Genomic DNA, 24,953 nt, shown 5'->3' on the forward strand with positions numbered 1-24,953 from the left:
GAAGCCTAAGGGGAAATGAAAACAGCTCCGTAACTCGCTGAAATAATTTGAGGATCCTAGCAAAATCTAACTGCAACTATGACCGATTCTGATTTCTAAAGATGTTCCCAGAACTCTCATGTTTTCAATGTTTATGTTCCATCCTTCTCAATTACAGGGGTGAAAAGATAAAGACAAGGACATGAAAAAGGAGAAAGCAAGGACAAATAAGTGAAATGTGATATAGCAGATAAAGTACTAGACTGGGATTTAGGAAAACCGGGCACTATTCCCGTGTCTCTGTAGCCACAGGCAAATCACTGTACATTTACAAAACATAAGAAGTTCTAAGATCCCTTCCCAACATCGAACTACATGATTTTACAAGCACCAACACTATCTATTTAGGACGCATCCCCTAAACCTAAAGTGCCCAGAGAAGTTTAAATTAGGACTCTTTCTGGGTTTAAAAAAATTTCTCAGGAATCTTAGAGACTACCTATTCATACGTAAATAACAGAGAACTCCAAAACAAATGTTTATCATGCAAATAAGCTACATTAGGAAGATTTTCACATTATGATAAGCTTTATGAAATTTACAGGCATGTTTCTTTATGTCTTATTTTTTACGAATTACCTAATAAAATACAAACATTCCAGAAAGTTGGTGATTATCTTGTTCCCAGAGCAGTAACTCAGAAAATCAGACCACAAAAACAATCACATCTGACACGTTCCTTTTGTCTTATGAAAGTTAAAACTGAATATCATTTTAAAACATTCTCTTAAATTTTAAGTCTTTAAACATTTTTCCCTACAAAAACTTTAGTACATACCAGTTGGCCAATTTTGAAGCTTTCTGTATCCTGTTTCCATTACTATCTTTAGCCATTAATATGTTTCCTGTCTTATCTCTATTATCTCATTTTTAAAAAATGAGATATTCTTGTGAGATAATTCTTTCAAAAATTTTCTCCCTCCCCAAATACATTTTAAAGTACATACCTCCAAGTGATGCCAAAGGTTGGTCTAGGAGAAGGATATGGCCATATATCCAAAGCAGGTTTTGCATTGTAATTAAAATAAGGGACCTCTCGGATTCCTCCTTTTCTGGCCAACTTTTTTAAGTCATCGTTAGGCAAAACAAAAATGCTCTTCTTGCTGCTCTTGGTAACAAATTTTCTATAGGATGGCAGAGCTGTACCTGAGCGAGTCTTCTTTGGTCTTGAAAATTTCATCAGTTTCACTTTGTCTCGTGTGGAATACTCTTTGCTCACAGTCATAGATGTAACCAGCGTGCCTCCTGTGGTGGTCAGGGAGTCTGTCACTGTCGTGGTGACCACAGTTTTGCTCTGCTCCTTTACAGAGATGATGTCCACACTGCTGCCTGTGGAAGGTGTGGAAAGCTTGGTCACCGTTGTAGTGGTGGTTGTGACAGTGGATTTCGCACAATTTTCTGTGGAAGAAACCACAGTTTGCTTATCGCCTTTTTCTACCTTGATCACAGTTTTTGACTCTGTGGCCACAGTGGAAGTCATCGTAGTGACTTCTGTGATGACGGTTTTTCTTTTAGATTCTCCATTGACATTTTCATTTTTGTTGACAGGCAGACCATTTTCATCAATAAAGTCATTACTGAGATTAGATTCCTCTCCAGAAGTAACAGGTGATGAACTACCTTTCTTAACTTCTGAGGTTTCTATTTCCATATCTTCTACCTGATTAACTGAATTGCTTTCTGGACAAGATGGTGAAGGTGTGGTCGTCTGTGTACCGTCAGACTCTTTGGTTGATGGCAGGGTCTCAAGGCTATCTCGGTAGTTACCTTCAGCATCTGAAGAACTCAGTAAATGTGATTTTGTTTCGGAGCTGTTTCTTTCATTAAAATCTTCCATGATGACATCACCATTAATGAACGGCCTTACAGCAGATTCTTTAACAGTCAATGATTTAATATCATTCTCAGGGATTATTTTATTTATATTATTAACCTTTGGTTCAACATTACCACTTACTACTTTACTCTCAGAAATTTCTTTCAAGCATTCACCTTTCAAATATATCTTGGGTTTATTATCTTTTCCATTTATTTGAAATGTACTTGTTCTCTGTCCTTTCTTTTCAGACTCTCGATTTTCATTATTCTTTTTGTCAGTAGTATTTTTTAGCTTTATTTGATCACTACATTTATTAACTGATCTCTCCTCTAATTTCTTCTGCTGACTTGTTTTTTTACCATTTGCTTCAGTTACCTTACCCAGCAGTCTGTCCTCACAGTTTCCAGTGGACTTATCAGAAACCAATTCACATTTTAATGGCTCCAAGCCTTCAATACCTTGTTCTTGAGTTCTGAACTGTTCAGAAATACTTTCATTGCTATTCTGAACAATCATATCTTCTTCACTGCTATCGTGAATAGACACAGTATCAGAACTATTTTCCAAAGTGCTATTAGATTCAGAGTCACATCCCAGTTTTCCTTCAAAGTCCATTGCTTTTGACAGAGGTGTGGCATCTCTGTCATTGGTACTTTTAGGCACTGATGAATGTAAAGCACTCTTGGAAGAAGAAACGATGGTGTCGTTTTCCTCCTGTATGAGCAGTTTTTTGTTCCTATAGATCAAAGAACCAATATCACCTGCATTGGCTAGTTTAGAGTCATCAAGGAAACTATCATTTCCTTTTGTTCTACTCTTACTGGGTTCCTGGCCTTTCCTGGCAGGGTCAGAGGCATTTTCTTCTATGTCATTTTCAACGGAATTTTCTTTCTGACAGTTTGTTTCTGGGCTCCGAAAGGAGACATCATCTAACACTTGATCTTTTGGATAAAGTTTGTTGGTGGTACGACTAGGATCACTCATTCCAAGAACTGAGGAATCACTTTCTGAACATCCCTGAATCAAGTCCTCAGGTCGATCATTATTTGCATTCGGGCTCTGTTCTTGTCGCATCGAGTCACTCTGACACCCTTCTTTTGCTTTTGTTATTACTGGTGATTCAGAGAGATTTTTTGAAGAATTTGTAGAAGTCTTTCCTATACCCTTAATTCCACCCTCCAACTTGATTTTTTCGAGGCGCTGTTTTTCTTCCAGTGTAAACTGTTTAATTCTCCTTTCAAGAAGTCCATCTAGTTTGGATGATTTTGTTTTCTTTTTGTAACTAGTCCTTAGATGAAAACCCTCACTAACATTGACCACATCTACTTGAGAACTCTCCTGACAATTTACATGTGACTCTGTTTTCATGTCATCGTCTATTTCCATTGGTTCTTCCTTGCAGGGTTTATCACTGTCAGAATCTAAAAGCTCCTTCACATCTGTGAAACAAAGACATTTATAGAAATGTAACTTTTACTCTGAAAGGAGGAATTTATACTTTTTTTTTTTTTTTTGAGATGGAGTCTCACTCTGTTGCCCAGGCTGGAGTGCAGCGGCGTGATCACAGTTCACTGCAACCTCCGCCTCCTGGGTTCAAGCAATTCTCATGCCTCAGCTTCCCGAGTAGCCGGGATTACAGGCATGTGACACCATGCCTGGCTAGTTTTTGAATTTTCAGTAGAGACATGGTTTCACGATGTTGGCCAGGCTGGTCTTAAACTCCTGACCTCAGGTGATCCGCCCAACTCAGCCTCCCAAAGTGCTGAGATTACAGGCATGAGCCACTGTGCCTAGCCAAAAATATTAAAGTATCTATTTTTCTCATTTTCTCTCTAGAGTTTAAACATATATTTCAAAGTTCCTGGTCAATAGATAGTGTTGAACTTTATGAGACATACATCCCCAAAATAATTAAATATTCTGATCCTTAGTATCTAAAAACGATGGAATGCCATAATGAAAAAGTACTTAGTATGTGGCAGGCTACTGCACACGATAGTACCTTCATGTAATATTTTGTATAGACTTTTACAGTTATAACGTATCTCTAGCCACATGCATTATTTAGCTTATTTAGTTTTTTAAAAAATGACTTGTTACAAAAGACAATGTAGTTCCTCAAAAGGTTAAACAGAGTTACCATATGATCCAGTAATTCCATTTCTAGGTATATCTCCAAGAGAAGTGAAAACACTTGGCCACAAAAAACTTCTGCATGAATGTTCATAGCAGCATTATTCATAATAGCCAAAAGAGGAAACGGCCCAATGTCCATCAACTGATGAATGGATAACAAAATGTGGCATATCCATACAGAGTATTATTCAGAAAGAAAGTACTGATACATGCTACAACATGGATGAACCTTAAAAACATGCTAAGTGGATGAAGCCAGCCACAAAGGACCACATATTGCCTGATTCCATTTCTATGGACTGTCCAAAATAGGCAAATCCAGAGAGACAGAAAGTAGACTGCTAAGCTGGCGGCACTTTGGGGAAGGATTGGTAAGTAACTGCTAATGGGTATGAATGAGGCTTCTTTTCAAGGTTATGAAAATGTTCTAAGATTGACGTGATAATGGTTGAACTTTGTGACTATACTAAAAACCACTGAATTTACACTTTAATTGGGTGAATTGTATGGGATATGAATTACATTTTAATAAAGCTATTATCAAGAAAACACAACGCAGTACCTTTCCTGTGGTGGGACCCCGATCCACTGCATTCTTATCACCCCCAGGCTGCCCTCCACAGCTGACTCTCCTTACCTTGGTCCTTCTTCTCAGTAATCTTTGAGATATCCATTTCACTTTGGTCTGCTCCTTTTGCAGCATCTGAATCTTTTACCTCATCTTTTTCAGAATCAGGCTCTGTTTTTATTTTTTTGGGACTTCGTGAACATTTTCTTTTATCTGACTCATCCATATTTTCATCCATATTATTTTTGGCTAAAAAGAACCGTGTATAGCATAATTAACGTTATTTCCAGTATTAGTACTTTAATATGTCAAGTTTAGTGAAAACAAACAAGTATTTTCCAGCAAGTTATGTTTCATTTTTTCATTAAAAAAAAAAAAAAAAGGACAAAGGTCTTATTGAGTATAAGGTACCATATAATCCTATATGCCTGGCTGACCTAAAACATCCAGACATTTCAGAAAACTTTGTACAGGCCGGGCGCGGTGGCTCACGCCTGTAATCCCAGCACTTTGGGACCGAGGCGGGCGGATCAAAAGGAGATCGAGACCACGGTGAAACCCCGTCTCTAAAAAATACAAAAAATTAGCCGGGCGCGGTTGTGGGCGCCTGTAATTGGGACTGAGGCAGGAGAATGGCGTTTGCAGTGACATTGCACTCAGAAGAGCGAGACTCCGTCTCAAAAAAAAAAAAAAAAAACTTTGTACAAACATTTTTGGTGAAACATGATTTATGAAATTTGTTTTAAAACACTGCAGGATTAAAAAAAAAAAAAAAAAAAAAAAAAGTGGACCTGGTGCAGAGGCTCATGCCACTCTACTCCAGCCTGGGTGACAGAGTGAGGCTCTGCGTCCAAAAAAAAAAAAAATTGTTAATTCAGTAACATAGCTACAAGATAAACATTAATGCTACAGGCTGGCGTGGTGACTCATGCCTATAATCCCAGCACTATGCGGGGCAGAGGTGGGTGGATCACCTGAGGTCAGGAGTTCCAGACCCGCCTGGCTAACATGGTGAAACCCCATCTCTACTAAAAATACAAAAATTATCTGGGCGTGGCGGTGCGCACCTGTGATCCCAGCTACTCAGGAAGCTGAGGCAGGAGAATTGCTTGAACCTAGGAGGCGGAGGCTGCAGCGAGCTGAGGTCACGCCACTGCACTCCAGCCTGGGTGACAGAACGAGACTATGTCTTAAAAAAAATAAGCGGTCAGTGACAACTGAAACAAGAGTGATAAAATTTGGATGGGTGTGGTAGCTCATGCCTGTAATCCTAGCACTTTGGGAGGCAAAGGCAGGTGGATCACTTGAGGACAAGGAGTTCAAGACTAGCCTAGCCAACATTGTGAAACCCCGTCTCTATTAAAAATAGAAAAATTAGCCAGGCATGGTGGTGCACACCTGTGATCCCTACTCAGGAGGATGAGGCAGGAGAATCGCTGAAAACCGGGAGGTGGAGGTTGCAGTGAACTGAGATCGTACCACTGCACTCCAGCCTGGGTGACAGAATGAGACTCCATCTCAACAAAAAAAAAGTGGTGATTAGCCGGGCGCGGTGGCTCAAGCCTGTAATCCCAGCACTTTGGGAGGCTGAGACGGGCGGATCACAAGGTCAGGAGATCGAGACCATCCTGGCTAACACGGTGAAACCCCGTCTCTACTAAAAAATACAAAAAAACTAGCCGGGCGAGGTGGCGGGTGCCTGTGGTCCCAGCTACTCCGGAGGCTGAGGCAGGAGAATGGCGTAAACCCAGGAGGCGGAGCTTGCAGTGAGCTGAGATCCGGCCACTGCACTCCAGCCTGGGCGACAGAGCCAGACTCAGTCTCAAAAAAAAAAAAATAATTAAAAAAAAATAAAATAAAATAAAAAAAGTGGTGATAACTGAAACAAAAGTGATAAAATTTGGGTGGGTGTGGTGGCTCATGCCTGTAATCCCAGCACTTTGGGAGGCTGAGGCAGGCAGATCACTTGAGGCCAGGAGTTCAACACCAGCCCAGCAAGGTGAAACGCCATCTCTACTAAAAATACAAAAATTAGCCAGGCGTGGTGGTACGAGCCTGTAGTCCCAGCTACTTGGGAGGCTGAAGCAGGAGAACTGCTTGAACCTGGGAGGTGGAGTTTGCAGTGAGCTGAGATGGTGCCACTGCACTCCAGCCTGGCTGACAGAGTGAGACTCTGTCACACACACACAAAAATATAATGAAAGAAAACTCGTGTATAAAGGATTATCACAATCTGTTCGATGATTCCAGAAAGTCCACATTACTGGTTTCTAACATACTTTGTGTCACAGAACCCTATTAGAAATGGATAAATACTATGATCCTCTACCAAGGAAAAAAGTATGTATATAAACTTTTGTAATCTATTTCAATGGTTCTTGGACTCCTTGAAGTTTATATAACAGAATAAAAGACTGAAGAAAAATCATGAAATGCAATGTGTGGCCTTGCCTGGACCTGGTTTACTGCTAACAGTAAAAAGGTACCTCTAAGACAACTAGGGCAAGTGGAATATGGACTGAAAATCAGATGATTAATTTATTAATTATAGTTAATTTGTTGAGTGTGATAATGACATGATGGTTATGGAAAAAATGTCTATGTAGCGATATATACTGAACTTCTGGTGAAACATAATTTCTGGGATTTGTTTTAAAACACTACAGAATTTAAAAAAGTGGTCAGTGACAACTGAACCAAGAGTGACAAAATTTGGCTGGGAGCAGTGACTCACACCTGTAATCCCAGCACTTTGGAAGGCCAAGGCAGGCAGATCACTTGAGGTAAAGAGATCGAGACCATCCTGGCCAACATGGTGAAACCCCATCTCTACAAAAAATGCAAAAATTAGCTGGGCATGGTGGCATGCGCCTGTAGTGCCAGCTACTTGGGAGGCTGAGGCAGAAGAATTGCTTGAACCCGGGAGGCGGAGGTTGCAGTGAGCCGAGATACGCTACTGCACTCCAGCCTGGCAACAGAGCGAGATTCCATCTCAACAAAACAAAAACAGAAACAAAAAAAACAACCTCCCAACCCCCACAAAAAAACCTCATTTATGTGACAGTGTTTTGGAAGCCTCTATCACTTCCTTTCTGGTTTTCTCTTACGTGCAACAATGCTAAGGTTACCAGATACACGACTCCTCAAGAAGTGAATTAGTACTGAATTTAAGATTTTTTTTTTTTAAGAGATCGAGTCTTGCTCTGTCATCCATGCTCGAGTGCAACAGCACAATTGTAGCTCACTGCAACCTCAAACTCCTGGCGTCAAGCAATCCTCCTGCTTCAGACCCCCAAGTAGCACCACGTGGCAACATGCCTGGTTAATTTTTTAAACTTTTTTGTAGACATGGGGTCTTGCTATGTTGCCCAGGTTGGCCTTGAACTCCTGGGCTCAAGTGATCCTCTGGCCTCAAGTGATCCTCCTGCCTTAGCCTCTCAAAGCACTGGGATTATAGGTGTAAGCCACTGCGGCTGGCCTGAATTTTTTTTTTTTTTTTTTTGAGACAGTCTTGCTTTGTCGTCCAGGTTAGAGTGCAGTGGTGCAACCTTGGATCACTGTAACCTCTGCCTCCTGGGTTTAAACCATTCTCCTGCCTTAGCCTACTGAGTAGCTGGGATCACAGGTGTGTGCCAGCACACCAGTAAATTTTGTATTTTTAGTAGAGACGGGGTTTCACCATATTAGCCAGGGTAGTCTAGAACTCCCAAGTAATACGCCTGCCTCGGCCTCCCAAAGTGCTGGGATTACAGGCATGAATCACTGCACCTGGTGGCCTGGCCTGAATCTAAGATTTTGAAAAATGATAATCAGGCGGCTGAGGCCTCTTCTAAAAAACAAGTTCAATTCTACGATCTTACGGAAATCTGAGACATCAAATTCCTGTGAATAAAGGTAATTTTTACAGTTTTAGGGTTTTAGTAAACTAAATTGGTAATTTTGCAGTACTATTAAAAATTTCAGGAAAATGTTTTTATCTAAAATATAGTCAATATACTACTACAAATTTATAAGAAATATAAAGCAGAACGATTATGCAGAAAACGTAATTTTAATTACTTACTTCCTTCTAATGACTTTCTGTAATTCACATTAGTATTGCCTGGCAATTTAGGAACAAACCTATAAACATGAGTTTTACTAATCCAGCTCCAACCACCATATCCTGTCACTCTGTACTCTTCACCTTTTTGTTTCCAAACCTGGTGTAAATGAAAACATTAAACAGTAAGAATGACAATGCTTATAAACCACATGTGGTTTTATGCATTTTTACCAAACAAGTTTCAAAGTGAGGCAAATTAAATTTACTAATCATCCCCAGGTTTTTCCAAGTGGGGACAAAAAAAAATTTACTAATCAACTTAGTTTTCACTGGGAATCAAAGGTCAATGAAATAATGCTCCTTTTTAGCATGTAAAAATTAAGACAATTTTATAGTTTTATAACAACTTCAACAAATTGTCCTCATAAGCCTCCTATATTCTACTAAGATAAACTGATGCTTTGTAAATTTGCCAGGAAGATGTACTTCATCCCTAACATATTACTTAAAAGACTATGTCAAAAGTAGGCCAGGCGCAGTGGCTCACACCTGTAATCTCAGCACTTTGGGAGGCCAAGGCAAGAGATCACCTGAGGTCAGGAGTTCAAGACTTACCTGGCTAACATGGCAAAACCCTGTCTCTACTAAAAATACAAAAATTAGCCGGGCATGGTGCTGCACGCCTATAATCCCAGCTACTCAGGAGGCTGAGGCAGAGGAATCATTTGAACCTAGGGGGCTGAGGCTGTAGTGAGCCAAGATTGTGCCACTGCACTCCAGTCTGAGCAACAGAGCCAGACTCTGTCTCAAAAATAAATAAATAAATAAAATAAAAAGACTATGTCAAAAGTAAAATAAAATTAGTAAGTATTCAAAGTTTCAGGATAAAAGTTTCAGAAATGGCTAACACTATTTTAAAGGGTTGTTGTAAAAATTACCTGATGTTTAACTGGAAATGTGTATTTTACCCATGTTGCTTGCTGCATCGTTTCTTCCTCTTCCTGTTTTTTCTCTTTTTTTTTGACTTTCTCCTTTTCTTCTCTTTCAATTGATGTCATCCGGTGTAACCTAAGAATGCATGGATAGAAAGACAATGTTAACTTAGAAAAATAAACAGAAAAGATAAAAATGCAATACTGAAAAATTAGGAAGACAAAGCAGACTTATTTATAATCCTATAAACCAGACAACCCCAATTGACAAAACTTAGTTGTAGTTGTACAATTCCTTAATAAGAAAAGACAAAAGAGTACAAAAAGGCAAAAACAAGAAATGCTATCCTTTCCATGCCTCCTCATAAGAAATAATTATGATTTATTCCTAAAACATTTCATGTACATACCAACATTTATGTATCTCTTTACATAGTCCATTACATATTCACACATATGTATTTTATAGTGCACACACAACCACAGTTTTTAATCAGTGGATAATTACACTAGAAGATCTTTCCTTATCAAAATACACAGATGTTTTAAGGAATTAAAAAATATACCATTGCATGGATACGCTATAATTTATTAAACCAGGTCACTGTTAAAGAATATTTTGTTTCCAGAGTTTTTTCCTTCCAAAAAATGAAGACCAAAGAATACAAAAACGTTTATTTTATCAAGCAATATTTCTGAGTCTCACAAGCACTGGGGATTTTAAAGCATTCAAGGATCTACTAACATAAATCAGGTTTCTTACATCCACAGAGAATGGGGCCCATGGGGCCCAGCTTTCGAGAAAGAGGAAGGATGAGGAAGGTCGGCCCATATTGACCTAAATCATGAGACACAGGCACCAGCCACAACGCTTTCTCAGGCAGGAAAGAAAATCACTGCATCTACTAGTAAAGACCAGGCCTGTGGTGAGGCTCTACATTCAGGGGATTAGACTAGATTTTCATGAATCAGAATATTTCTCACAAACAGAGACACGAAGCAAAACCTAAAAAGAAAGGAGCTCTTGTCTCTAAGAGTGCTAGTGGCAGAAGAACTGCTTTTATCACTCCCTAACCAAATGCAGCCAATTTCTCATGCACAGTTCTGTGGAAAGAATAGAGACCTTTTTTTAACTTGGGGTAGTGATGCCAAAAAGATGTGGGAGGAGATTTCAGTCTTTTTATCTCCTTTCCCCCCAACCAAAAACTCCCCATCACTCTCCCTGCTTCTTCTCGCCCCTCCACTTTTAAGGTTTTGTGTCCCTGTGATTGTAGGTCCCCACAATACGTTCTCCCCCAGGCTGACAGCTCATGCCTATTAACTGCACTCAACTGGTGTAGCAAACATTCTCCATAAGGCTCTTCACAGTCTCTCATAAGGTGATGGGAGGAGGGGAAAGGGAGTGGATCCTCACTGGGAGCTAACGTACTCAAATTCCATCCCACTGGCAACACACTTGGAACTAAGGAGGAGGACAAGCTCTGCAGGCACAATACAGTGGATAACGTGAAGTCTCAGGCTACAGGAGTAAGGCGGGGTGACTATGCCAGAAGGACTGTGTAGGATTTCTCATGGAGATTTTCAGGGCATGTTTTCCATACGCCTCCGAAAGGCCAGGTCCAGCACGGCAACTGGGCCATTTTTGCCGAGAAAGGCCAGGAATGGAGCACGGTCTGAAGGACTCTAGCGCAGTGACACCCTAGGAGCTCACAGTTGGGCAGCGTGCTCAGTTGTGTTCTTGGTGTTCACGAGGCAAAGAGGTCCCTTTTATCACCAAATACAAAGGCTTCTCTTTGCAGAGGAAGCAAGGCCAGTTAGGCAGTATTATGGCTAATCTGTGATGCTACCTATCCCAGAGTAGCATGCTGGTGGGTGTGCCAGTGGCAGATTTTCCTTCTACTTCTCCTTGATCAACTAAGTCCGACCAGGAGAATGGACTGAACTTCAACTCCACTCCCATCTCCACATGGGGCTCAGGGTTTTGTGCTGTTTTGCTATCACAGCCAAAGCTGTAACAAACAACATTCTATGTCTTTCTTGGTAAACCTAGGGAATACCCCTCTATATCCTTCAGTGGTGGGATGGCTGGGTCCGAAAGTTCCTGCACTGAAAATGCTGATGGATGTGGGGTCAAACTGCTCTTCAGAACAGTGCAATCATAGTCCCACACTACCATCAATCATGAAGCCACCCTGCGCTCCTACACTTTCACTCATGCTGAGTTAGTACTGAACTTCTAAACTGTTAGTCAAATTCAGAGGTAAAAAATACTATCCCATTGTTTTTAATTATGAAATAAGTAATCATTTTTCTGTCTACTGGCCTTTCATATTTATTTTTTTGCAAAGTGCCTATTCAAATCCTTTGTCTTGTTTGTATTAGACTATTAGCACTTTTCATTTATAAAAGGTCTTTGTCAATTAAGAAAATTTTCCATTTGTGGTACAAAATATTTTTCCTCAGTTTGTCATGTCTTTTGAGTTTGATTACAGTAACAATTTTCCACTCAGAATTTTAAATACATGTATCCACTTTTTTCCTCTATGGCATTTGGACTTTTTATCTCTCTAAAAAGAAAGTATCACAATAAAAACATAAATTAATTCATGCTTTCTTACTGAAGTTCTCTTTTGTTTTTAGGGTTGTGGGGTTTTTAACAATTCTTCATCAATCTAAATGTTTTTTTGCTAAGGCAGAGATCTAAGTGATATTTTCCCAAACATGCTTTCCTTTTGTGATGTGTAATGCTACCACAGCTGAATCTCCATGCTTAGGTCTATTTTTGGATTCTGTATTTATCTACTGATTTGCTTCTTCTGTAGAACAAATTAATGAATCTTCAAAATGTGCTCTAATATCTAGGGCCTTTTTCATTAACATCTATTTTTTCCCCTTTTGGCTATTCTTACACAATAACTTTCTTTTTCCTTTTTTTTTTTTAAAGATAGGTTGTCACTCTGTTGCCTGGGATGCAGTGCAATGGCACGATCATAGCTCACCTCAGCCTCAAACTCCCGGGCTCAAGATATCCTCCTCCAACTTCTGGGCTCAGCCTCCCAAGTAGCTGGCATTACAGGCGCACACCACCACACCTGGCCAATTTTAATTTTTTTGTAGAGACAGAGTCTTGCTATGTTGCCTAGGCTGGTCTCAAACTCCTCACTTCAAGTGATCCTCCCTCCTCAACCTCTCAAAGTGTTGGAATAATAAGCGTGAGCTACTGTGCTCAGTATTCTTGCACATTAACTTTTCTAGATCAAATATTAGTTTCATTTTGGTCAAGCCTCCCCTGCTCCAGGATGGAAAATCTTACTCCCAAAGTATCCTTCATGTCTTTAGTTAAGCTTTAAAGATTGCTTAACTTTTTAATTAATTATTATTTTTGGTAGAGATAGGGTCTCCCTATGTTGCCCAGGCTGGTCTTGAACTCCTGGGCTCAAGCGATCCTCCCACCTCACCTCTCAAAGTGCTGGGATTACAGGTGTGTGCCACCACGCCTAGCCTAAAGATTGCTTTACACAGGCCTTGAATATTTCTTGTTACATTTGGCCAAATGTGGTGGCTCACACCTGTAATCCCAGCACCTTGGGAGGCTGAGGAGGGTGGATCACTCGAGGACAGAAGTTTGAGACCAGCCTGGCCAACACGACAAAACCCTGTCTCTACTAAAAATACGAAAATTAGCCGGGCATGGTGGTACTTGTCTGTAATACCAGCTACTCGGGAGGCTGAGGCAGGAGAATTGCTTGAACCCGGGAGGCGGAGGTTGCAGTGAACTGAGATGGCACCGCTGCACTCCAGCCTGGGTGACAGAGCAAGACTCTATCTCAAAACACACAGACACACACATGCATACACACACACACACAATTATTCATTATAATTTTTCAAAATATGTAAAATGCAACCAGGTTAAGAAACGTAACTTTATCTATAACCAATACATCAGATGCTTATGTGTCCAACTCCCTGGCAATCAATACTTTTGTGGCAAACATTCTCTTGTTTTTCCTTACACTTTTAGAATCTATGTGTGGGCATCCCAAACAGTATAAAGTTTGGCTTTTGAAAACTCAGCATAGGCTGGGCGCGGTGGCTCACGCCTGTAATCCCAGCACTTTGGGAAGCCGAGGTGGGCAGATCACGAGGTTGGGAGTTGGAGACCAGCCTGGTCAACACGGTGAAACTCCGTCTCTACTAAAAATACAAAAATTAGCTGGTCGTGGAGGCACGTGCCTATAATCCCAGCTATTCAGGAGGCTGAGGCAGGAGAATCGCTCGAACCCGGGAGGTGGAGGTTGTAGTGAGCTGAGACTGCATCACTGCACTCCAGCCTGAGCGGCAGAGCAAGACTCTGTCTCAAAACAAAACAAAACAAAACTCAGCATCAAGTATAAAACTACCTGCATAGAGCAGTTTTGTTACTATCAAAGAAGGTTCCCAGGAAAATACAAACTTGTCTCTGGGTCACAATCTGGCTTTAGCTTTCAGGAAAGTTCACAGACCTCTTTTGGTGAAATCAGTGGGTGAGATCATGAGCAAACCCTGGAAGATACAGGGCTCACCACAATCAAGGTATCTGTTGTGACTGCAGCATAAAACAGGTCTACTATAGACAAGCATCCAAAGTGGATGGCTCTGTACTTCCTGTTTTTGGATCTTTTGAGGATTGTTTACACCATGACTTGGGATTTGGCCTTCGAGGGTAGGCTGTCATTTGTCTACCTGCAGTATTGCTTCTGCAATTTTATAGGTGATGTATTTTCTGTTGTTCTCCTTGTCCCCGTGGGTCCGTAATTTTTAAAAAGTTTGGCCACAGTTTTGGTGGAGTTCAGCATGGAACAAAATTATATGTGTTAATTAATTAGATCAACTGCATATAATTGTGTCTGTATCTTGACAATATTTATAAGTTTTATTTCTCTTGGCAAACTGCATTTCCTGGTACTTTTAGAAAATGTTAAAATATAATGTTGACAATTTTTTTTGTTTGTTTTTTTGAGACAGGGTATCACTCTCTTGCCCATGCTGGAGTGCGGTGGCGCAATTATTGCTCACTGCAGCCTCCAGCTCCTGGCCTCAAGTGATTCTCCCACCTTGGTTTCCCAAAGTGCTGGGATTACAGGTAGGAGAGCCACCTCACCTGGCCAACAGTGGGTATCTATTTTGTTCCACCTCAATGTTATTGGGAATGCTTCAAGGGTTTCACCAAAAGGCATAATAATTTGGTTTGAAATACATCTTCAAAAAAAAAAAAAAAGATTTCATACATTCATACTTATCTAAGAGTTTTTTTTTAAATGAATGAATAGGCCAGGTGCGCTGGTTCACACCTGTAATCCCAGCACTTTGGGAGGCCAACGTGGGAGGATCACTTGAGGTCAGAGATTCAAGATTAGTCTGGGTAACGTAGGGAGACCCCATCTCTACCAAAAAAAAAAAGTAAAAAAATTTAACAAAAAAACAATAAATAATGAACTTAGACAAAAAAGCTTCTTGGCATCTAATGAGATGATCAAAAGGTTTCCTTTCTTTGATTTTTTTCTTTTTGAGACAGTGTCTTGCTCTGTTGCTCAGGATGGAATGCAGTGATGCGATCTCAGCTCATTGCAACCTCTGCCTCCCAGGTTCAACTGATTCTCCTGCCTCAGTCTCCTAGTATCTGGGACTACAGGTGTGCACCACCATGCCTGGCTAAATTTTCATAGAGATGGGGTTTCACCACGTTGGCCAGGCTGGTATTAAAACTCCTGGGCTAAAGTGATCCACTCGCCTTGGCCTCCCAAAGTGTTGGGATTACTGGTGTGAGCCATAGCATCCAGGCCTTCTTTGACTTCTTAAAATAGTATGATATTAGTAATCTCCTAGTATTGGAGATTGGTGTCTAAGGTGAAGCCAATTTAGCCATGGTTTCTTATTCTTTAAATTTACTCCTGAATATATCTGCATACCAATATTTTCAGATTTCTTATAGATATACCTATTTGCTATTAATTATTATAATAAATATTAATAAAGGAGACAGGGCCATAATTTTCTATTTGTCTATTTCTATTTATCAAGTTTTCTAACAGTTTCACACTAACAGAAACAATAATCTGTAAAATTTCCTCCTTTTTGTATTCTAGTAGAAAAGTTTAAACTATCTGGTTCCTGAAACTTAAAAAAAACCTTATGAACTCATCTGGTCCTGCCATCACCTTAATAACAGGTACAGTGAAACAACCAGAAATCCATCTCCTGCCTGAGTGTGGCTTCTGCCCTATTAAGGACTGAGATCACTGTGGCATCCTTCCCAACCCTTCCCCCACCCAAAGGGAGCTCGGTGGGCCCCTTTCTGTAGCGGTGGGGATGCAAGGTGGGGCACGATCAGGTGGGGACTTCTATTCCACCATCTTGGTCCACTCCTTCTAGCTGGACCCCTTTCTCTGTGGATGTAGGAAACCCGAATACTATATTAGTGGACCCTGTGAAGGCTTTAAAATTCCAAGTTCTAATAAAAGAGAATCAGAAATATTGGTTAGTATGTCTCTTGTTTTACTTTTTTTTTTTTTTTGAGACAGAGTTTCACTCTTGTTGCCCAGGCTGGAGTGCAACGGCACAATCTCGGCTTACCGCAACCTCCGCCTCCCGGGTTCAAGCGATTCTCACGCCTCAGCCTTCTAAGTAGCTGGGATTACAGGCATGTGCCACCATACCCGGTTAATTTCATATATATATATTTTTTAATAGAGACAGGGTTTCTCCATGTTGGTCAGGCTGGTCTCGAATTCCTGACCTCAGGTGACTGCCCATCTTGGCCTCCCAAAGTGTTGGAATTACAGGCGTGAGCCACCGTGTTTTTATTCTAGATATTGGTTATTTGTGCTATATTATTTTTCCCCCCTTGATAATCTTATCAGAGGCTTATAAAACATAATGGGATCCTAAGCTATATTTGTTTTCTATTTCATCACATTTGCTCAACTTTAATATTTTCTTTCTTTAGCTTGGTTCCTTGAGATGTACCCCTAGCTAATTAATTTGCAGTTTCTTTTCTAATATGAGCACTAAAAGCTAGCAACTTCTCCTAGGAAGTCTTTAATTGCATCTCATAAATTTCAATGTATGTAGTACCTTCATGAACATCCAGATCAAAATGTCTTCCAGTTTTCATTATGATTTATATTTGAGCATTTATTTATTTAGAAGTGTATTTCTTACCTTTCAAGCATATAGCCCTTGCATTTAAAATTTTACAAATGTCTATATTCCTAAACAATACTGTAAAATTGTATTATCACACAAGCTTTTAAACTCTACACAAATATACATGCCTGATTGGCTAGGCGCAGTGGCTCATGCCTGTAATCCCAGCACTTTGGGAGGCTGAGGCAGGCAGATCATGAGGTCAAGAGATCGAGATCATCCTGCCTAACATGGTGAAACCTCATTGCTACTAAAAATACAAAAAATTAGCCAGGCATGGTGGTGGGCGCCTGTAGTCCCAGCTACTCAGGAGGCTGAGGCAGGAGAATGGAGTGAACCCGGGAGGCGGAGCTTGCAGTGAGTCGAGATCGCGCCACTGCACTCCAGCCTGGGAGACAGAGCAAGGCTCCGTCTCTAAAAACAAAATAAAATAGGCCTGATTACGAGTACTTAGGAATTGTTTCCAAATTTCACCATACGAAATAATATTATAAGGAACACCCTGCTACAATGTCTTCTCATGTACACAGGGTAGAAGTTTCTCTACTGTATTAGGAAGGAGTGGAATTGCATTTTTAACTTTGTTTTTGTCAAACCACTCTCTAAACTGTTATAGCAACCATTGTACTTATTGTGCTATTATCAGAAATGTATCACTAATCCCAGCACTCCGGTAGGCTGAGGCAGGCAGATCGCTTGAGCCCAGAGTTCAAGAACAGCCTAGGCAACATAACGAGACCTCTTGTCTATAAAAAATACAAAAATTAGTCAGGCATAGTGGAATGCGTCTATAGTCTCAACTACTCGGGAGGCTGAGGTGAGAGGATAACCTTAGCCCAGGGAGGTCAAGGCTGCAGTGAGCTGTGATGGTGCCACTGCACTCCAGCCTGGGTAACAGTGATATCCTATGTGAAAAAGAAAAAAAAAAAGATGTATGTGGTGGAAACACCAAAGAAAACTGGGAGCCATACCTTTAGCAGATGAAAAACATTTAGTAGGCATAAATTTATTTTTCTCAAAAATATATCTTATGTCCCTTTTGTTTTCTTTTGAGATGAAGCCTTGTTTTGTCACCCAGGCTGGAGTGCAGCAGTGGCGCAATCTCGGCTCACTGTAGCCTCCGCCTCCTGAGTTAAAGCAATTCTCCTGCCTCAGCCTCCCGAGTACCTGGGACGACAGGCATGTGCCACCACACCCAGCTAATTTTTGTGTTTTTAGTACCTCGGTCTCCCTAGGTGCTGGGATTACAGACGTTGAGCCACTGTGCCTGGCTTGTATTTACATTTTAAAAGCTATAGGGCTATGCCTTTGGAGTGGACTCTGTAGAAAAGATGGGGGCAGGGAAGATAAAGTAGTTCTTACTTTTTGCTTTATGCCCTTAAATATTCTTTCCATTATCATAACCTTAGTTTTGTAATAATAACTTTTTAAAGACTAAAGTTACAAAGCAAGTCTATCAGGGCTAAAAAGTAGATTCAAGTCACAAAATTTTCTTTCTTTTGAATCATCTGTTCAAGTTGCACAGCCCTGGGTCTACTCAGGAGCTACATGATCTTTGGTTGGACACTGAACTTTAAAAAAGGATATAAATCAGATTCCCAGCATACTGCCTACAAGATTCTAGAATAAATACTAAAAAACATGAGTGTTCTTTCTAGTCAATAAAAATGCTACTTTAGAAAATATTTCAAACTTTCATATACCAGATCTCTTTTGATCTTCATCACAATCCTGTATGGCAAATAAGAACTAATATTCAGGGAGGGTGTGGTGGCTCACTCCTGTAATCCCAGCACTTTGGGAGGCCGAGGCGGGCAGATCATAAGGTCAAGAGTTCAAGACCAGCCTAGCCAACACAGTCAAACCATGTCTCTACTAAAAATACAAATAATGAGCTGAGCATGGTGGGGGGTGCCTGTAATCCTAGCTACTCAAAAGGCTGAAGCAAGAGAATCGCTTGAACCTGGGAGGCAGAGGTTGCAGCAAGCTGAGATTGCGCTACTGCACACCAGCCTAGGCGACAGTACAAGACTCTGTCTCAAAAAAAAAAAGACCTAATAATATTCATTAATGTTTACAACTTACATAGGAAGAAAATGAGGCCAAAGGTAAAGTCTTCAATATGGCCTCTTAAATACACTAACTTTCATTATTAATATGCTAGTATTTCAAAAGGGAGTCCAACATCATTTACAAGGCTCAGAATTCACTTACCTAGTATGTCCTAAAGATTCTCGCCATATTGGTAGCATCACAACTGGTTTAACGGCACACTCTAAAATGGCTAAAGCCAATGCAAATTCTCTGGGTTTGCTACACATCTGAACGGCCTTGATCCAATTTGCCCTATATTTCAGAAGAAATGAAAGAAATTATTTCACTACGTTGACCTTAAGTTAAAAGCACAGTAGTTGTAACTTTGGCCTCCATCTGATTCCAGGGATAAAGACTCTGACTCCTAATCCTCCAAACAGTGGTGTTGGTTCAGTAACTTAGAAGTACACTCATGCCTCTCACATCCTGTCTGTTGACCACATTGACTTCATTCAACTCATTGGTAATGACGTTTTCAAGTGCACATCTACAACAATCATTTTATAAACATTTAGTATATCTACAGCAATAAATTAACCTTAGTTTCCTTTACCTATGTGATGCCCAATTGGGATGAAGAAAGGATGAAGGGATGTTGTTTTCTAATTGGGTGATAGTCAGTCTCAGAGTAGATATAGTAAGAACTTTGGACCCATGGACAGAACCGTTCCATTTGAACTCTCCTGCTGGAGTCAGACAGAATTTATGTGCAAGATGCCTTCTCTTATCATGATCTTCTCTGTGCTGGTGCTTATTCAAAGCAAATGAATTGGTGGAGTATTGATTGTGGTAGACGCGATACTTCCCTTCTTGACCCAATTTAAAATAATTGTTGATATTTCCTTTCATGACCACTTCCTTTTTGGTGCTCAACCGTGAAATTTCCCCTTGAGAGTTAACTACCAGTACCTGACCAAAAACATAAAAAGACTGCATTATTTATGTCAATCAAAGATGTAAATTTCATCTGATCAACTGTCTTTCAATAGCTAAAATTAATCACTCAAAGTAAGTTAAGATAAATCTTATGATAGAACTTTTGAAGTCTAAAAGCTAAGTTAAAAGCTAAAGCTAATTGTTTACAATTAAACAACCAAGATATGCCTGCAGAAAGAAAACTAACACATATTAAGTACCTATTACATGCCAGATACTATTATTCACTGCTTTCATGTATTAATACTTCAAATATACACATGAAACCATACATATAAATTACTCACCTACCATTTTTTTCAAGTATATAACGTACACTTAAGAGAAAAAGAAGGGCATTGCATGTACTATCCCCCAAAAATTATATCCCTAAAAACATCCTTTCGGGTCCTTTTATCATTCCAGCTATAGTGTAAGACCCCATGGATACTTCAAAATAGTATTTTCAAACAGTTGGTCCCAACTTTTAATGGACTATGAAATAAACAGTGGGTCTTATTCAGCTTTTTAAAAAATAAAATGTAATGCAATATAGGCTAGCACAGAAAATACCAGAGTGCTTCCCACATAATAAGGTAAAACAGTATTTCAGAAAGCTTTTGAATATGTGTACTGGACTGCTATGGAAAAATGTGTATGTGAGTGAGGGTCAGGGTCAAAAAGAAGTATGAAAGGCACTGCTTTTAAGCAACTGCTGTGATGTTAAGAGCATCATTTATTCTTGCATATCTACTCTGAAAATAATTCTTGAATATGGGAGACACAGTTGGGGCCATGTCCTGTCACCATGGCTAGCTGAAGGACAGAGATACCGAGTCCTAGCTCTGATCCCATTGTTCATGATCAGAGCTGGGATGCCATGCTGTCCTATCCACAGTACTCTGCTATCAGTGGATAAGCCTCATCCTTTAGCTGCAGGTTCACCTGAAGTGATCATAGCTAGAACTGAGCAGTGAATCACCTACAGTTATTTAATAAACCATAAAACCCAAAATAGCCTACTCATATGTGTAAAGAAGCCTTTAATTCTTTAGAATGATACGTAGAATAAAACTGATCACGTAGTAAGAAAGCGTATCAGCCATTTATAGCATTTTTATGCCTTGACTGAAATTTGGGTATGCAACTATACTTATAAAGCCTAATGCTTTCAATCTTGTTACCTACTACAGTTTTGGAAATAGATGTTTCTTTTAAACAGAAAGAACACACCTCTTTGCCCTCCTTAAATAATTTATTTGCTTCATGGGCAGCGGCTGCCACCTGCTGGCTCTTCAGCTGACTAAGTTTGCTATCTGGATTCCGCAATCTGGTGATGATTCGAGTTGAGCCAGATGATCCTTTTCCAACTCCAGGAGATTCGCTGAGCTCCCCATTGGACTTCTCCAATTTGAAATCACCTATTGTCAAATGAGAAGGCCACAAAGCAATTGCTGACAATAAGTAAATAATTATAACCACCTTATTTCACCAAAACTCATATCAGGTATATATGTAAAATCCACAAAGTAAACAGATATTTTAAAAAGCCCTTGAATGGCAAAGCAAGTATCATTAATCCTTAAGTTTTTCACTTAAAAGAAAACGTCGTAACTTTACTGAGTCATCTATTGTTCCACAAAAAATTCAAACATGCTAGGTTATCTGTTTCAAAGTTCATCTATGTGAAAACAGGAAGGGCTGCTACAAACTTACAAGTAACAAAAACGTAATAATAACTCAAAAAGCAAACTAACAACGTGTTGCCTTATATATTCAATATGGATTTCTGTATAAAAAGGTGTAAGTTTTCAAAAGATTTCCACTGAAATTCTGTTTAAATACCAAATAGTTTTGAGCTTATAAACATAAATGTCACGCATTTTCCACTAGGGAATTTAGATAATTATCTGTGTATGCTTATCAATATAAAAAAATCAACTAGTGTTTTACAACCTAATAAAGACCTCTCAACATTTTCCTAGTAATTTAATTTTTTAAAGAGACAAACTGCACAGGAGCAATTTCTGCTTCATATAGTCTCACTTTGGCTGATTTTTTTTCTCTTTTTTTTGAGACAGGGTCTCATTCTGAAGTGCACTGGCACAATCTCAGTTCCCCTCAGCCTCAATCCCCCAAGCTCAGGTGGTTCTCCCATCGCAGCCTTCCAAGTAGCTGGAACCACAGGCATGCACTACCACACCTGCTTAATTTTTTGTATTTTCTGCAGAGATGGGGTTTCACCATGTTGCCCAGGCTGGAAAAATTTGTATACATTCTAAAACTACTGCATCACTGTTCAATTTCCATTGACCAGACAGTTGAATAAGCTCTGACTTTTCCTTTTCAAGGCTTTAAAAAATGAAGACACTGTGGCACTGGCAAATGAAAGGACAGAGAATTTACTATATTATATATAATAAAGATGGCATTTTAAGTAAATAGAGAAAAACTAGGATTGGGAAAACTGGCTATGCATTTTGGGGAAAATAAGACAATTTCATAAACATCTGTTAATTTTGCCTGTTCCATACCCCTTTTTTCCTTTGGGGAGATACTTCCCTCACCACTGCCTTCCCACACTTTAATCATATGATTCTGCCAGGGCTGCAAATCAAGTATGTTTCCCATTTGGAGTGAGCAGCAGGACCCAGCGTGGCCAGACAAAGCACACCACTAGCTGGCCACAGTGACTGCCCCAAGACTGGCTCTCTGGCCCAACCCTCTCAGCATCCTTTCCAGTTTTTAAAATCTGGAGTTGGAGAAGGGGTCTTGGCTTTTTGTACTAATGAGCAGGAAGGGTGTAAATCAGAAGTTGGCCACTTTTATTCCCACGACATGGAGAAAACCATAGATAACAGCAAACAATAAACCCATCACAGAGAAGAAATAAAGAGAAAAATATGAAAGGGCAAAATCAGAAGTAGTCTCAATAACCTCATTTGGCTCCCTAGATCCAATAATGCACCTGAGACTGTCACCAACACTGGACTTCTCAATAGCGTATGTCAATAAAATTCCCCTTTTAAGCAGGTTTGATGGATTTCTATCAAAACCAGTGAATTCTAAATAATGCAGTAGAATATTTTAAGATTTTGACTCCAAAATACCACACTAGTACAGTTTTGGAAATAAAATACAATTCAAAAGCAGGTCTAGAAATTTCTACAAATTTCCAACCCCTATCTTAAAGGTATGGTAATTAAAATTATCTCACATTCCACAGATTTTTGTTTTAAACAGAAAGAACACACCTCTTTGCCCTCCTTAAATAATAAGTCAAAATGGAGAGAGGGTGCTGAGCATCTTGCCACCCCAGGCTGGAAAGCAAGTCACTTTGGATGTGTGGTAGCAAAGCAGTTGGTCAGACTATCAATTTTCTCTTGGATCTCAGATCATGGAGGGTTTTTTTTTTTTTTTTTTGAGATGGAGTTTCGCTCTTGTCACCCAGGCTGGAGTGCAGTGGTGCAATCTCGGCTCACTGCAACCTCTGCCTCCCGGGTTCAAGCGATTCTCCTGCCTCAGCCTCCCAAGTAGCTGGGATTACAGGCGCCCGCCACCATGCCCAGCTAATTTTTGTATTTTTAGTAGAGATGGGGTTTCACCATGTTGGTCAGGCTGGTCTTGAACCCCTGACCTCAGGTGATCCACCCGCCTCAGCCTCCCAAAGTGCTGGGATTACAGGCGTGAGCCACTGCGCCTGGCTGTCAGATCATGGAGTTTTATGCCAAGATATTGAACTACAGTGGTTAGTTCTTGGGACCATCTATAAAGTCCTGTAATAGATACTTTTTAGACGTCATTTGGTCAGGGTCAGATTTCCTGAAAAGAGAAAGAGAATGACACAGTGCTTTTAAAAAGTTTCCTAATGCAGAGCCAACAATCCAATACTGCTCAGAGGCAATCCTTTATCACTTGCTAAATTTAGTGCAAATAAGGGAAAGGAGAAGAAAATTCAACCACGGGGTGAGACTTAAAGGAATGGAAAAAGAGAACTAAACTGAGGGTAGAGGTCTTTACTGAACACCCTCTGCCCAAAGGCCATATTCTTCCTATTATAAAGCAGTGGATCCTTGTGACGCAGCCTGGCGGCAGGCTACAGATCTACATCAGCCTCTGCAGCTCATTGTTTAATGATACCACCAGGCAGAAGCCTACACAAACTCTTCACCTGAGGGCTAGGACTATTGGTCTACTAAACAGATAAACTGAGGAAGTGGAGGGTGTTCACCTTCATGGATCCTAAAGCAAGTTACTGGGCATTAAGTATTAGCTGGGAACCTAGGAATCTACAAGTGAGTGCTACTGTCAGAAAAAAACCCCAAAACTGACAAATAGGGTTATATGATTGTTTAATCCTACAGAAGTCCCCAGCAACCCAACCCCAATAACAGCCAGCAGGAACTAGGCAGCTAAAACAGAATGGCCTCCAGAAGGGAAGTCTTCTCATATGCTTCTCACCTCTCAACCACAGCCACTCTCCCAGAAAACCAATGGCATCCTGATTTATTAAAGAACACCCTCCACGATGTTTATGAGTGTCATAGGCAGTTAAATTCATAATGTGGCTCATGGACTGTAAGATCAAGATAAGCCACCTCCAGATCTATCGGAATTAATGTACACACACAGAAATACTAGATTTGGGTCTAGATACAATTAGAGGATGTAACTGTGGGAAAGAGGTTTTTGAAAAAGTTTTAAGTTGTGGGTGAAATATTTGCATTATATTAGGCAGAACCATTTTTGAATTGTATATATGGGAACAAATGTGAGTACACACACGTGCTGAGCTACCAAAAGATGGAAGTGTAGATATTTACTATGCTATAATCTTTGCGGCATACTTCTTTCCTTAGAAAACCATTCCTACCCAACTCCAGTCATACACTTTTGCTGGAGGCATCAATAGTAGTACCTTGCCTGCCCTGGTCATAGGGTTAGAAACAATATGATCCAAGATAAGCCACTCAAATTCCTTCCTCAAGGACTTTTGATTTGGAGCAGAAGTAGGGGCCTTGCCTTTGGGTCACAGACCTTGGAAACATAAATACAAATTGCTGGTGCCATCTTCCCTGCCACATGGTAATAGCCTGTCTCTGTATTGGAAAAGAACGGGGTTAACACACATAAATACACGTAGACCTAAAAGGTGAAAGAGAGAGGAAAATGAAGAGTTTGATACCTGAGGGTCCAATTATGCCTGATGATGGCTCG

At 40.1% G+C, this 24,953-nt stretch overlaps 2 protein-coding genes across 3 annotated transcripts in view; both read right to left on the reverse strand.

Annotated features, from left to right (window-relative positions):
- Positions 1 to 19,473, reverse strand: part of KPNA2 (karyopherin subunit alpha 2) — a 140,903-nt gene extending 121,430 nt beyond the window's left edge. The window contains exon 1 of the mRNA XM_050762454.1: positions 19,375 to 19,473. The gene's annotated coding sequence lies outside the window, so the exon portion shown is untranslated. The remainder of the gene's footprint in view (positions 1 to 19,374) is intronic.
- The window catches only part of BPTF (bromodomain PHD finger transcription factor), a 152,200-nt gene that overhangs the window by 64,284 nt on the left and 62,963 nt on the right, over positions 1 to 24,953 (reverse strand). For both annotated transcript variants that reach the window (XM_050762382.1, XM_050762383.1), the window contains exons 7-13: positions 20,970 to 21,157; positions 19,375 to 19,730; positions 18,942 to 19,073; positions 9,546 to 9,675; positions 8,626 to 8,764; positions 4,632 to 4,811; positions 987 to 3,297 (exon numbers count right to left, since the gene is read on the reverse strand). In XM_050762382.1, coding sequence (XP_050618339.1) covers positions 987 to 3,297; positions 4,632 to 4,811; positions 8,626 to 8,764; positions 9,546 to 9,675; positions 18,942 to 19,073; positions 19,375 to 19,730; positions 20,970 to 21,157 — 3,436 coding nt within the window. The remainder of the gene's footprint in view (positions 1 to 986; positions 3,298 to 4,631; positions 4,812 to 8,625; positions 8,765 to 9,545; positions 9,676 to 18,941; positions 19,074 to 19,374; positions 19,731 to 20,969; positions 21,158 to 24,953) is intronic.

Source organism: Macaca thibetana, chromosome 16 (genome assembly GCF_024542745.1).
Source record: "Macaca thibetana thibetana isolate TM-01 chromosome 16, ASM2454274v1, whole genome shotgun sequence".
Classification (NCBI taxonomy): Eukaryota; Metazoa; Chordata; class Mammalia; order Primates; family Cercopithecidae; genus Macaca; species Macaca thibetana.